This window comes from Sapajus apella, unplaced genomic scaffold (genome assembly GCF_009761245.1).
Source record: "Sapajus apella isolate SASKATOON/1434 unplaced genomic scaffold, GSC_monkey_1.0 scaffold36, whole genome shotgun sequence".
Lineage (NCBI taxonomy): Eukaryota > Metazoa > Chordata > Mammalia > Primates > Cebidae > Sapajus > Sapajus apella.
The window spans coordinates 32,711,427-32,726,757 of NW_022436976.1; the positions used below are offsets into that span (position 1 = coordinate 32,711,427).

Genomic DNA, 15,331 nt, shown 5'->3' on the forward strand with positions numbered 1-15,331 from the left:
TGGATCACCTGAGGTTGGGAGTTTGAGACCAGTCATGCCAACATGGTAAAACCAAAAAAAAAAAAAAAAAAAAAAAAAATAGCTGGGCGTGGGGAAGCATGCCTGTAATCCCAGCTACCCGGGAGACTGAAGCAGGAGGCTCACTTGAACTGGGAGGTGGAGGTTGTGGTGGGCAGAGATCAAGCCATTGCACTCTAGCCTGGGCAATAAGAGTGAAACTCTGTCTGAAAATAAAATTAAATAAAATAAGACCATTAATAAACAGATTTTTCTGACTACTTCCAATTGTTTGTCTGAAGTTGAAAGATTGTTATGGGAAGCTGCCAATATTTTCAAAGAAAAATTAGGAAAAGTTAGGCTAAGGAAAATTTTTAATGTTGTCTTTCATCATAAGGGCTACAAAAAGTCTTTGTAATAGAGAATGCAATTCTGTGACTAGGCTCTCATCCTCAGAAATGTTCCCTCTGTGAATATAAAATTGTTATTTGCCTATCTCCTTCATTCATTTAGCAGTAAGCCAAGACGATGCTGGAGATCTCAAAAATGGATGCATGAGAGGCAGCCCTTTCTTTTAAGGACCTCTCTACTGGGTGGGAGACAGAAACAAATAACCAAGAAGGAATGATTAGCTCTACGTAACAAATGGGGACCGCTTCCTGAAAGTGAAGGTACCTGAGTAGGTCTTGAAGGATGATGAGGAATCTACCAAGTGGACTGTGTGGTGGGGGCAAGAGTGGGGAGGAAGATAATGGAGGCTGGGCACAGAGAACACATGTGCAAGATGACCTCGCTTAGACCTGTAAGTATTACCTAATGCACTTGCTGTATATTCATCACTTGGAAACTGAGCATATCACCACCAAATGGAACTCTTCTGTTCCTATTTTTCATAGAACTTTATGAAACCAATTCTAATACAGCTTTTACCCCTACTACTCCACTGATTTTTTTTTTTAACTGATTTTGCGGTGGTCACCAGTGACTTTCATGTTGCAAGTTTAATCCAGTAGACGCTTTTCAGAGATCATACTACTTGACCTCTCTAATCAAGCAACACAGTTGACCATTCCCATTTTGGCCATACTCTCTTCTTGGAGTTCTCCCTCTACCTCTCTGGGCCTTTGTCCTCCTCTACAAGGTCTCAAAAAGCAGAAGTTCCTCAAGGATAACCCCAACCCTCCTTTCCCCTAACCCAGGTAATCTCCATTTCTGTAGCTTTAAATTCAACCCATATATTCATGACTTCCAAGTGTGTATCCCCAAGACGACCTCACCTCTATGCTCATCAAATCCAACTGTTTCCTCAATATCTCTATTTGCAAATTTCTCAAGCACCTCCAAGTTAAAATTGAAAAGCAGAACTTATTTCAACTACTCCCCCTGAAACCTCCTTGTCTTACTGCCAGTCCAGTCACAATCCACCATTCGGCTGGCCTGTTACTAGGAGTCATTCTTGCCCCCACATCCAGTTACCAAGTTCCCTCAGCTCCACCTCTGCCTGTTTTTCCACATCTATCTCTACTACTGACACCCTAGACCAGGACACCATCTTCTTGTACCTGGACATCCACTCTCCAGCCCTCTGCACCAGTACATTTTCCACACAGCAGCTATAGCGACAGTTTTAATGATTTCATTCCCGTCTGTAGCCCTTCTGGTGGTCATCAGTTCTCTTCACAAATATTCCCAACTCTTACTTTCTCCTTCTGGCACATGATAGGTCTCTGAAGTTAGGTGGGGCGTGTGATTTTCTTTGGTCAAGGAGTTGGGAGCAAAAGTGGTATGTATCACTTCAGGCAGAAGCTTTAAGAGCCACATGCACTTCACCTTTTTCTCTTCATCTGCCCTGACAGCCATGATGCTCCAGGTAGTGGCTACTCCATTAGTCCAGGTTCCAGGCCTAGGATATGATGGCAAGATGAATATGTAGCCTAAGTAAGAAACAAACATCTATAAAGCTATATCATCAGCAGCTCCTGACTTCACTAAGAATGAAATACCAAAAAAGCCTTACCATAATGAACAAATCACAATAAAACTGGCCTCTGTGTATCTATCCGATCTTATCTTGGGCCTGTCCTTCCTGCTCACTGTTCCACTCGCACTGGCCCCCTTTGCAGTTTTCAGAACAAGTCAATCCTGTTTCCACCCTTTGATGCAATGTTCTTTGCATGGTTTGCTCCCTCTTAACCTTCAGATCTCAGCTTAAAAATTACTTCCTCGAAGACATCTAACTACTTTATCAAGGTTCCTCACTAACTCCTTATTACAGCACCCTAACCATTTCCTGCTCAGCACTTCGTAGTCTATAATAATTGTCTCTTTGACTGACTGTTTCCCCATTAGAAGGTAAGCACCTTGAGAAGAAGGGCTCACTAGTATCTCCAGTGGGACTATAGTTTCTACACAGTAACCTATATATGGTAGGCACTCAATAAATACTCATTAAGTGAACAAATGGAAGACTCCAAAAGTGGGACATAAGACTACAAACATCATTATCACATATCACAGGAGCAAGTGGTGCTGCTAAGGATGAGAAGAGCAAGGGAAGTCACATTTCCTGAATGACTACCCTGAACTAGCACTGCTATAGGTACTTTACATATGCTATCTCTCTAGATTCTCATAATCCTAGGAAGCCGATATCAGTATCTCCACTTTATCAATCAGGCCACTGAGACTTAACCTGTTCAAGTAGCACAACTAGTAACAGCAGTTTTAACTCAAAGTAAAAGTAATCTCTTTCCTCCTAACCACAATATCAGAAGGGGTAAAAACAAACAAACAAACAAAACTATTTTATCACTAAGTACTTTTCTATTATGCACATAAATTACATCATATAGGAACATATTTCTACCCCAGGAGCCAGTTTTGCTTTTTCCTTTTCGTTTTTTGGTTCATCCTAAAGCCTATTTCAGGTATCTCTTGTTATCTGGGATAACTGAGAACAGGATGATGCAGCAAATCCAAACTTACAGATACGTGAGACATTTTGTTGAAACTCTTTTCTTGAAGTCTTTGTCTTCTCAGAGTAAGAAGCTACAATGATTAGGAAGTAGGACTGTGTTCTGAATTCATTTTATGGAACTTGAGATCAACTTCTACTGGCTTAATGTATCCTCTTGCCATATCACCAAATGCTTTTCTGCTGGTCACAGAACATGCAAAGCTAAATGGTCTTAGGAGCTCTGATCCGTACTGCTGACTATATTAGCAAGGGCTCCAAACACCTAAACTAATGAAACCAGCTGGTTTTCTACCTCTGACCACCTTTGGGTGAAGTAATGAGTTAACAAAGAAAGGTGAGGCCTCGATAATTCCCAAACCATTCTACTGGGCTCTGAGGAGACTCACAGGATTCTGAGCAAAAGGGACCTTTGGGACCGTCTACTTAAATCTCCTAACAGTTTAGCAAACAGGTCCAGGCAGGCAGTTATTTGCCTAAGAAAAGCGAGTCTCCTGGCTTCTAGTCAAGTACTCTTTCTATTATACCACACTGCCTCCCCAATCAAAAAGTAGTGATTATGTCCAGATAACATTCAGTTTCTTTTTTTTTTTTTTTTTTTTTGGGACGGAGTTTCGCTCTCGTTACCCAGGGTGGAGTGCAATGGCGCGATCTCGGCTCACCGCAACCTCCGCCTCCTGGGTTCAGGAAATTCTCCTGCCTCAGCCTCCTGAGTAGCTGGGATTACAGGCACGCGCCACCATGCCCAGCTAATGTTTTGTATTTTTAGTAGAGACGGGGTTTCACTGTGTTGACCAGGATGGTCTCGATCTCTTGACCTCGTGATCCACCCGCCTCGGCCTCCCAAAGTGCTGGGATTACAGGCTTGAGCCACCGCGCCCGGCCAACATTCAGTTTCTAAATCTCCCAATGTTTCCCTTTATTCTGCATTATCTAGAGAACCCTGAGCAAAAAGTACACAATAAAAATGAGAGAGACCAGAAAAAGCTATTTTAATTTTCTATTAAACATTCTTCCAAAAGCATTATTTTATCCCATATCTTACTGAATTGTAAGAAATAACATTATTAGAAAAACTAGGAAAAAAAATAAATCGTGGTAACTAAACATATGAAAAATGCAAATTACAACAAAGGACTAAGAACTTTATACATTTAAATATGAGATTATAATTTGAAAACTGTGCATCTGAAAGCAAACTTTATTGTTCAATTATTCTTAATGATAGTGTTTTATGACTAATACACTGATTTTTCAAGAAGGAACCCATTTAAAAATATTTTTATTTTAAAAATAAGCCTGTGTTCAAGCTCTGATCATATTTCTTTTATTTTGATTTGGGAAGAAAATACTGTTTCTGATGGCATGAAATGCAAAATTTTAAATTTTTTTAATCTCACTAATTTTAAGAACTATTAATGAGAAATTGATTAAGGACATTAAGTGCACAATACTAATTACCGGTCAGCTATTGATATTGTGTTTCTTAGTTCTCCCAAGGAAAACTCTTAAATTGAATCTTCAGCAGAATAATCCCTAAATATACTTTGTAAGCAAAACAAAGCTTTTTTGTTTACATAGGCTTTAGGATTTGACTGTTCCTAATTTTATTCTGAAACTCAATTTTACCCAGACCATAATTACTGTATTAACTTTGTAATGCACAGTTGTAGGAAATTCAGCAAAGCAGTAGTATACCAACAGGCTCTATTCACCCAGAGCCTAGGAAAAATAGGATTGGTCACACCCATTTAAAAACAAATCTATTCCACACTATTTGCCAATGTGTAGTCTTAGTCTAAATTCTGACAATGAAATAGATGGATATAAATCTATATATCTCATCTTGATTTTCAAAAGTAGTCAAAGGGAGTTCTTCACAGCTTAGCTTTGCCTGGCTGAAGCTGAAGAGTTTGTAACTTCATAGCCAGACCCATGTTGCCAGTGATTTTCAATTTGCCTTGAAAGAAGGCCTGTGAAGAAGAAAGAAAATTCATTACTTGGTGTATTTTTAAGATTGCTCATGTTTCTACACTATCTAGCCCTGAGATCATTTATTTATCCAGGTCACATGACTTTCTCTAAAATATGAAACTTGGCTTTCTGGAATAAATTTGGAACCGGATTCTTCAAAAGGAAGAATTTGTAAAGACCACGCTTTTCACAGAGCGGCAGAAAGGAGCAGCTTTCCCAAATGGCTTCTCATAGAAATTGAACCTGTTTTTACCTGTCCTCCTCAAAGTGGGTTCATACTAAACGGATTTTGTTTTAAAATATTCCATGCAGGTGGGAAATACGAACTGAAATTTTTAGCAGGCTGCTGGGAGAAAAAGCATATGCAAAAAAACACAGAAACTCTTGGGATTCAATCCAATGTGAATATGGATGAAATGCCACCAATGATAAAGGAGTTATCCCTACAGAGGACACAGAGCCTGCTGAGACTGAGGTGCTTGTGTTACTCTTTGGCTCAATAAGAAGAATCAAACCAATCTGAAATGCAGAGCCACAGTTTGTTCCATTTAACAACTGCCTGGGATTAGATCACATGATGTTTACTAAATTTACCATGTAACAAAATCCCAGGAAAACTTAAGAGAAACAGCAAAATTGGGAACATAGCATAATTTCTCTGCCATGATCTCAGTATTTTAATTGAATGCTTAAAATAAGGAAGGTCTAGATGAAAAAACAGTTTGATAGTCCTAGCTGTTTTGTTTTTTTTTTTTTTTTTTGAGATGCAGTCTCACTCTGTCACCCACGCTGAATGTAGCGGCACTATCTCGGCTTACAGTGCAACCTCCACTTCCCCGGTTCAAGCAATTTTCCTGCCTCAGCCTCCCAAGTAACTGAGACTATAAGTGTGCACCACCACACCCGGCTAATTTTTGTATTTTTTAGTAGAAACAGCGTTTCACCTTATTGGACAGGCTGGTCTTGAACTCTTGACTTTGTGATCCGCCCGCCTCAGCCTCCCAAAGTGCTGGGCTTATAAGCATGAGCCACCACACCTAGCCAGTCCTACCTTTTCAACAGCATATTAAGAAGTTGGGAACTCTTCCACATTGTCGTGGGGATGTAAGGAGCTCTGCTTTTTCTGTACCTCCTGGTAATGGTGACTAATTCCTTTTTTTTCCCATCCTCTGTCTGGACAAACTAAATATTTCCTTTCTATATGGCACAAAGCCTTCTGTCTGATGACTTAAAGGTCAGGTGTCTCAGAACACAATATATTTAACATATGTCATTTAAAAATATGGACCAGTAGTACAGGAGACACTCACCACCTTTCCCCTTTCTAAGTTAAAAAAGAAAATCACTTTTTATTTACTAACAATAGGGAAAACATGAATCTTCACCCTTTAGAGAGTCCAATTATTATTGCACTTTAAAGATTATTTTAATCTGGCCTCTAGGGTTCTTCATTGATGCTTTCTGCTGGAACCAAACACTGAAATTAGAATTTCCACTGCATTTAACGATTTCCAGTCAAATCCTCTGGAAATCCTCTGAGCATAAGGGAAGTCCATTAGCACATTAATAGAAAGGTCTGCCATTTTTATCTTTAATTCCTTTGGGTGTTAACGGGTGGTGAAGGAAAATAAGCTGACACCTTGCCCTCCAAAATGGGCAGTACAAAGACAAATTGAGAGAATGAAGGCAGCTGATGTGTGAAGTCTGAACACCCTGCCAAAGCTGTGCATGGCATGTGCAATGGGTGGGAAGGAGGATGACAGCCAGCTCCTATACTGGTAGCCTCTGTTTTGTCCAGATTTCTAGAGCGGGCTCAGTGGAAATGTCAATGCCAATGGTGTGTACTCAGCTGAAATATCACAGATGCAAATCTCTCACTTGTCATGGCATCAACTAAAATATGCTTGACTACTTAGAAAAAGCATTTTTAAAAAGCAGGCATGAGAGTTAGTTGTTTTATCCAATCTTGCAAATTACCAGAGAACCACAGGAATAAGACCTAAAACAAACCAGACTGAGACAACAACAAAAATTAAGTTTCATTGGAAAGAAACATCTTAGTTTCTTTTTTGTTAAGGGAAAGCTCAGTATATCAAGTTGACAGAAAGCTCACTATATCAAGTCCATTCAACACTGCAGCCGAAGATGCTTTGAGACATTCACAGTCTAATGGGGAAGAGAGAGGCACATTACGACTAACACAACGCAACAGGCACTAAGCTGGCAGTCCAGTAAGTGGCTCAGTAACTGGTCACAGCTCCCCAGCAACTTGGAAAGAGGTCCATGGAGATAACATCAGAGCTAATTTTGAAACACATTTGTCAGATAAGGACAGGCCAGGCAAAAAGAGCATGGGCAAATAAATAGAATGTAAAAGGTCATGCCTTTGTTCATGCCACCATTCCCTTTTCCTGAAGCACTCCTACTTTCCACCTGGGCACTAAGCTCAAGAGCTGCTTCCTCTGTGGGGTTCTTCCTGATGGCCCAGAGAGACATGACTGCTCCTGCCTCCATTCTCCCCAATCACAAGCCAGATGTGGCACCTTGGATCTCTGGCTGCACTTACTCTTTTATAGATCTGTGGATGCCCTGAGCATGGGAACTATTTCTTACTCATCTGGGAACTTCCAGCACGCAAGACAGTGTCTGGCACATAGCTGGCTCCATAGATGTCTGTCATTTGTTTGGGGAACACTGAGTTTTGTAAGTCTGACCACTTTGCACTTTAGAGTCTGGGTCAGGAGATGGGGTAGAAAGGGCTGAAAGACCTACCTACTAGCAGGATATAAGTTCCATCTTACTTACCGACTGAGGATTCATTTTACCAGTCATTAAAGCCAGTAAGTCTGAGTCAGCCATTGTGATTGTGCAGTCAGCCTTCTTATCTAAAGCAGATACACAGGAGAAGGAAGGAGAAAAGGAGTTGTTCAGTTTCACATATACATTTTTGTCAAAAGCCACTGACTGCAACAGAATTCCACCCAGCATTGAGGCAGTGTGGGGAAATGGGCACTCACACATACTTCTATGGCAGCCTATAAAAATGTGACAAACCACAAGCAATCCTGATATTTAACAAGGCAGACCTGATCAAATAAATTATGGTATATTCAAATTATGAGGTACAATACAAGCCATAAGAAATGATACGGATCTGGATTCACTGACATGAAAAAATGTTCATGTTACATTGTTCATGATATTGTTATATAAGCCAGTTACAAGATAAACTGTATGATGCCATTTTTGCTTAAAAACAGAAGTCAACCATATAAATACAGAAAAACATCTGTGAACTTAAGACACCAATATGTTACTAATAGTAACTGTGCCAGGATCTAAGGTGACCCTCCTGGTGTACATCCCCTTCGCTCCACTGTGAGCGGGACCTGTGACTTGCTTCTAGCTAACAGAATATGGCAAAGATAATGAGATGTCACTCCTGTGATTTTGTTACATTAAATGATTCCACCTTGCTAGCAGACTCATTCTTACTCCCCTGCTGGCTCTGAATGAGCTCACTGCTATGCTGTGGACTTCCTATGGAGAGGGCCACGTGGCAGGGAACTTGCCGTTAGGAGCTGAGGGCCAGCTCTGGCCTATAGCCAGTAAAATAGGAAAGCTATCATTCCCATGGCCACAGGGAAATGAATTATGCCAGCAACCTGATGAGAGCCCAGCCCTGACCAATACCTTGACTGTAGCCTTGTGTGACTCTAAACCCAGCTAAGCTGTCCTCAGCCTACTTATCTATGGAAACTGTGGGCTAATAAATGTGTGCATTGTTTTCAGCCAGTAATAGAAAATGAATACAGTTATCTAGATCAAGGGTTAAAAAACTTCCTGTAAAGGATCTGACACTAAATATTTTAGGCTTTGAAGGTCAGTAGGTCTCTATCACAACTACTCAACTCTGCCCTTGTAGTACAAAAGCAGCCATAGTTAATACAAACAAATGCTGTGTTCCAATACAATTATTTTCAACAGGTGGCAGACAGAGGGAGGAGAAGATATTTGCAACTCATATATCTCTGACAAAGAACTTGTATCCAGACTATATGAAGAACTTTCTAAGGTACAGTGGATTAGGGGGGAAAAAAAGAACTTTTACTGCTCAATTAGAAAAGTTATGATCTGGTATAAAAATGGGCAAATGACACATATAGGCATTATATAAAAGATCTCCAAATGGTCAAGAAACACAGGAAACAGTGCTTCACTTCATTAATCATCAGAAAATTCACATTAAAATCATGATGCATGCCACATACCTACTGGAACTAATGGCTGAAATTAAAAACAAACAAAAAAGGGCAATACCCAGTGTTAGTGAGGATGTGGAACAAATGAAAGGTCAACATAATACCAGGAAGACTGTAAAATGGTACAGCCACTTTCAGAAAACAGTCTGTAAGTTTCACATAAAGCTAAACGTATACATACTATATAAACTAGCAATCTTATTCCTAGGTATTTACTGAAGAAAAATGCAAACTTATGTCCACACAAAAACCTGTACGTGAATGCTTATAGTGGCTCTATTCATAATTGACAAAAGCTGGAAAAAACCCAAATGTGCATCAACTGGTGGAGGGGTAACCATCCAGCAGCAAAAAAGAACAAAGTACTCAGATGATACATGCAACAACATGAATAAATTTCAGTGAAAGAAGCAGGCTCAAAAAGCTACATACCGTATAATTTCATGTGTATGACTTCCTAGGGAAAGCAAAACTACAGGAAGAGAAATCAAACTACTGGCTGCTCGGGCCTGAGGGGGCTGACTGTAGGGGGACATGAGGATACTTTCTGGGGTAACGGAAACAGTCTGTCTATATTTTGATTTCCAGTGATAGTTACACAACTGTATCCATTTGTCTAAATTCACAGAATTATACATCTAAAAAGGGTTGATTTTATTGTTTATAAATTGTACATCAATTAACCTGATTAAAAAACAACCTAGGCCAGGCGTGGTGGCTCATGCCTGTAATCCCAGCATTTTGGGAGGCCAAGGCAGGCGGATCATGAGGTCAAGAGATCAAGACCAGAATGTCCAACATGGTGAAATCCGGTCTCTACTAAAAATACAAAAATTAGCTGGGCATGGTGGCACACGCCTGTAGTCCCAGCTATTGGGAGGCTGAGGTAGGAATCCTTGAACCCGAGAGATAAGAGGTTGCAGTGCACCACTGCACTCCAGCCTGGCAACAGAGTGAGACTGTGTCTCAAAAAAAAAAAAAAAGCTATCAAGTACCAAGTGCTGTCAAAAATGCAGAGGAACTAAAACTCTCATATAATGTGGAAGGAAATGTAAAATAGTACGTCCACACCAAAAACCTGTTTGGCTATAGTGCACTTTATCACCTAGCCCTGGGTACATGTCCAGTGGAAATAAGTACAATGGAAATGTCAACTAGAAAGACATCTATAAGAATATTCATGGCCAGAAACGCTGGCTCACACCTGTAATCCCAGCACTTTGGGAGGCCGAGGCAGGCGGATCATGAGGTCAGGAAATTGAGACCATCCTGACCAACATGGTGAAATCCCATCTCTGCTAAAAATCCAAAAATTAGCTGGGCGTGCTGGCGTTTGCCTGTAATCCCAGCTACTCAGGAGGCTGAGGCAGGAGAATTGCCTGAACCAGGGAGTCAGCGATTGCAGTGAGCTGAGATTGCACCACTGCACTCCAGCCTGGCGACAGAGCGAGACTCCACCTCAAAGAAAAAAAAATTCCTAACTTTATTCGTAAGGCCCCCAAATTGAAACAATGCAACAATACATCAAATGCACAAAGAATAAATTCTGGGGTATTCGCATAGTGAAAACAGACTACTGCCACATGAAACCATATGAATGATCTTATCCTGCTGACAAAAGCCAGACCTATAAAAGAGTAAATGTCATTGTTCTATGGTTCTATTTGTATAATTTTCCAAAATACATAAAATCAAACTATGGTGATAGGATTGAAAATGGTGGTTCCTTTTGGGAGTGAATAGTGAAGGAGGGGGGCAGGAGGGAGGCTCCTGGAGTGTTTGCAACATTCTGTGTCTTGACCTTGGAGGTGTATTCATTTGTAAACATTCACCAGGTGGTACACTCCAGAATTAATGCCCTTTACTACAGGCTAGACTTCAATAAAAATTTTACAAAACACAAAACAAAAAAACAGGCGGTGGGCTAGATTTGGTCTGCAGGGCATAATCTGCCAACTCCTAACCTAGACAGTAGAATTTTGGTAGGGTATTTTGTTTTATTTCTCTATCTTTTCTAATCTTTTTTACATGAAGTGTATGCAATTTTAATAATAAAAAAATTTTAAAATAGGCCGGGCGCGGTGGCTCAAGCCTATAATCCCAGAACTTTGGGAGGCCAAGCCAGGTGGATCACGAGGTCAAGAGATCGAGACCATCCTGGTCAACAAGGTGAAACCCCGTCTCTACTAAAAATACAAAACATTAGCTGGGCATGGTGGCGCGTGCCTGTAATCCCAGCTGCTCAGGTGGCTGAGGCAGGAGAATTGCCTGAACCCAGGAGGCGGAGGTTGTGGTGAGCCGAGATCTCACCATTGCACCCCAGCCTGGGTAACAAGAGTGAAACTCCGTCTCAAAAAAACAAAAAAAAAGAATTAGCTCAAATTAAAGTTGGCCTCTTCCTGAAATTAAGTCACATTTATTCACAGTGCACTTACCTGAAACTACTCTACTTATATGTGTATGTGTTTTCTTTCTATCTATATTTGTCCAACAGAATAAAAACTTCAAGGGGGCAGAACCCTCGTCAGTGTCGTTCTCTATTACATGCACAGGCCCTTGAAGAGTACTTGACACATAGGAAATCAATAAACACTTGTTGAATAGGTGAATAGATTATGTGAAGTTCAAAAGATGACCAAATGATGGAACAACAGGTAATCAGATGATCTGTGCCTTAATAAAAGAGTCAGAATAAACTATTAAAGCATAGTGTGTTTATATTATTAAATAACTGAAACAAGATAGAAAAAAAGTTTTTATTATGTGTTTTACAACTCAGGGATTGCCCCTAAAAAGACTGAGATTCAATGGTCATCCTAACTTAGGGGCTAACAAAATTTTCTCTTAATACTGGAAAAAAAGGTCTAAATCCTTAAAAAATAAACAAATTTACAGCCTAGAAAATCCAGTTCTATTGCAGATATATAAAATCAAAGAGGATGAGGGAAAAAACAAACTGAGATAGTTGGACCTGGTCCTAAAAGTCCAAGAAAGGACTCTTGGTCATTGAAAGAGGGCTTCAGGAAGTAAAAATCTGCTTCCACTACTGCTGTAGTATCAGCGTTTATTGAGCTCTCACTGTTCTGAACACTTCAACATACCTGGTCTCACGTGATCTTTATAACAATCCTATGAGGGTCAGAGGGGTCAAATAACTTGCCCAAGATCACATAGCTAGTAAGTAGCTGAGCTACACCTGAATTCAGATTCCTGTTGCCAAAGCTCATACTCCCAATTCCTATGCTCTACTGCTTCCTTTTGTTGTAGGAAGTCTGTACACATTCAACAGCTCAGTTTTAACTGCACCTTCACCAATTCATCAGCATTTGATGAATCCCAGATGGTTTCCCAGTTTCCAAAGTCCTTTTGAGGGGCTTACACAAACCTGTATATCCAAGCAAAATTAGTGTTTAACATATGGTCTGGGGAGGAAGCAGTGATTTACTGAGCACTTACTACGCTGGGTGCTCTATCTTCCTTATCTCATTTAATCCCCACAACAGTTCTATGGATAGAAAATAGTCTCATCATATTCTAGATAACTTTTTTTTCTAATCTGTAGACTCAGGGAAGGTATATAGCCTCTAAGTGACAGAGCCTAGATATGAACCCAGGTTTGGGTGCTTCCAAAAGGCCATGCTCTTTCTGGTATACCTTGGGATACGTGACCTTGAAGCCTTCTGTATCACGCTGCCCATAAAGGGATAGGGTTGAGAACTCAAAGTGCTGAAGGACCAAAATAAAGAAATGAAGGAATAATATGTTATGTTATATTAATCAAAGTTGGCTTCCTGGAAATATGCTACATGAGTTGCTTCAAAGGAGATGAGGGAAAGGCAGAACTCATGGAGAAGATACTAAAAGGTACCCAAGCAGCAAAAAGAGACAATGGAAAATGCACAAAGTCTAAAAATCCATAATAAAATCATCTCGATAATCATTACCAAGATCTTACAAAATACATTTAAGTAAATCTTACTTTGTTAACAATAAACAAACCCCCTAACATTATGTACATGCCAAATGAAGTAGCAATTCTCCTTAAGATGCCAGTTCAAACTAGGACAGGTTACTAATGCTTTAATGTAGCTAACGTCTAACAAACAGCCATTTGTTGGTTGGTGTAAAAGGAGCTGGCAATTTCCAGTGGTGGCTTTTCTTGGTTAAATCTGTATTTCAACACCACTCTTGGCTGCCAACAGGTGTCAGTTTCAGCAGAAATTATCCTGTGCCAGGGTAAGATCCCTTAGGGTCTGGGGTACAGCACCTAATGTGGGAACCTATCTTGAGGGAACTCAGATTTTCCAAGATCATTCAACAGCTTTCCATCAGCATATTATCTCTTTGATGACAAACCAACAATCAACCAACAATAACAAAGTAGAAGGAAAAGGAGAAATTTTTTAAAAACAACCTTAATATCAGTATGGGCATATCTAAATATAAAAGTAACCATTAACCTTCAGTCATTTAAAAAAAAATCACTACTATAATTCCTGAAGTTCTTTCTATTTCTAAAAGCTGGAATCCAGATAAAGCCCTTAGCTTTACTTGTACCCCACCTTAGAGTGGCAGCTCACAGAAGGCAGTTATGGCCATTTTTTTACCCATTCATTTTAGAAGGAAAAAAAGGGACTCTGTATAATTCAGGAACCTTCCACAACAAAGCCATGCTGCCCACACCAGATGGATGCCCTAACTACTGCTCAATTTTTCTTTCATTCATCTCTCATCAGTCCCTTCTTCAACAGTGCACATAACAGTGCTCTTAACTTTTTCTTTGGACTCCATGCTCTATACTGTCTTTCAGGAGCTTGCCAACCTCCTCTCCTCTCAAAATGCCCCTGAATATTTAACTACCCTTTCAGAGAAAGAAGTTTCCATCCATCCCCTCTTACTAAAGGTAACCTTGCTTCTACCTGTGCTCCCAATGTCATCCTTTCCTGCAGGACCTCCCTCAAAAATGTGTCAGTAACAAAATTTCACCACCCTTGACAGATGTGCTTCTTCTACACGATTCCCAGGTCCCATTACCTTCACCTCCAGTATGTCCGGCATCTACTCTCACAACACTCACTTCTCTCGCTGCCTACACTCAAGAGGATGCCTACACTGGCCATCTGCTCATTTAGACAGTGGAAACATCTATCCTCCTGTGGCTCTCTCTGCCTCTGATCTCGCCCCTTTCAATTCATCAGGTCTAATGCACCAGCTTCATCCTCTAAAATACAGCTCTGACTTCACTTTTCTATATAAGAAGCTTTAATATATATTAATTTTAAAACTTTGTATACTGGTTCTATACCAAGTGACTTTCAAAGTTCCTATCACGGCATTGCAAGCCCTCCAAAAAGCTGGTCCCAATCCACCATGTTTCTAAATTACCCTAGGCTTTCTCCAACAAGAGAAGCGTAACAGCACAGTACAGCTATCACTTACTGAATGCTTACTTGGTGCCATTCATTCATTCTGTTTTCCATTTTTAAATTACTCATTTTTGAAGGCCTACCATGTGTCAGGTACATTCTAAACACTGGGAATGCAGCAGTGTATCTCAGACAAAAAGCTCTGTCTTCACAGAACTTATAATTCAAGTGAGAAAGATGGACAGTAAGAAAGTAAGTAAAATATTACGTGGTATATCAGATGGTAATAAATGCTTTGGAGAAAAATAAGACAGAAAATGGCAATAGGGAATGGCAATGGGGGTAAGATTTTAAAAGGGTGGCTAGGGAGGGGCTCACTGCAAAGGTGACCTGTGAACAAGGATCCAAAGGAAATGAAGGAATAAGCCACAAGGATATCCTGGAGAAGATAATTCCAGACAGGAAACAGAGAGTAGAAAGCCCCCAACCAAGGGCATCTGACATTCATGCAACAGCAAGGAAGCCAGTGTTACTGGAGCCAAGTAAGTAAGGACACAGTAAGACAGTGAAAACTGGGGCCAGATCACGGTGCAATTTTAAGAACTTTGTTTCTACTTGGAGTGTGACAAAACTATTGAATGCTTTTGAGCAGAGGAAGGTAACAATCTGACGAGTTTTTAAATAATCACTCTGGCAGGTGTGCAGAGAAGAACCTGTAGTGGGCAAGGATAGAAGTGAGGAGACCAGATAAAAAATGA

The 15,331-nt window shown here is 40.3% G+C and overlaps 1 protein-coding gene across 4 annotated transcripts in view; it reads right to left on the reverse strand.

Annotated features, from left to right (window-relative positions):
* Positions 1-3,946: 3,946 nt before the first annotated feature.
* SCP2 (sterol carrier protein 2) overlaps positions 3,947-15,331 on the reverse strand; it is a 105,740-nt gene continuing 94,355 nt past the window's right edge. For all 4 annotated transcript variants that reach the window (XM_032296978.1, XM_032296981.1, XM_032296977.1 and 1 more), the window contains 2 exons: positions 7,751-7,830; positions 3,947-4,944 (listed from right to left, as the gene is read on the reverse strand). In XM_032296978.1, coding sequence (XP_032152869.1) covers positions 4,849-4,944; positions 7,751-7,830 — 176 coding nt within the window. In that variant the 3' untranslated portion in view covers positions 3,947-4,848. The remainder of the gene's footprint in view (positions 4,945-7,750; positions 7,831-15,331) is intronic.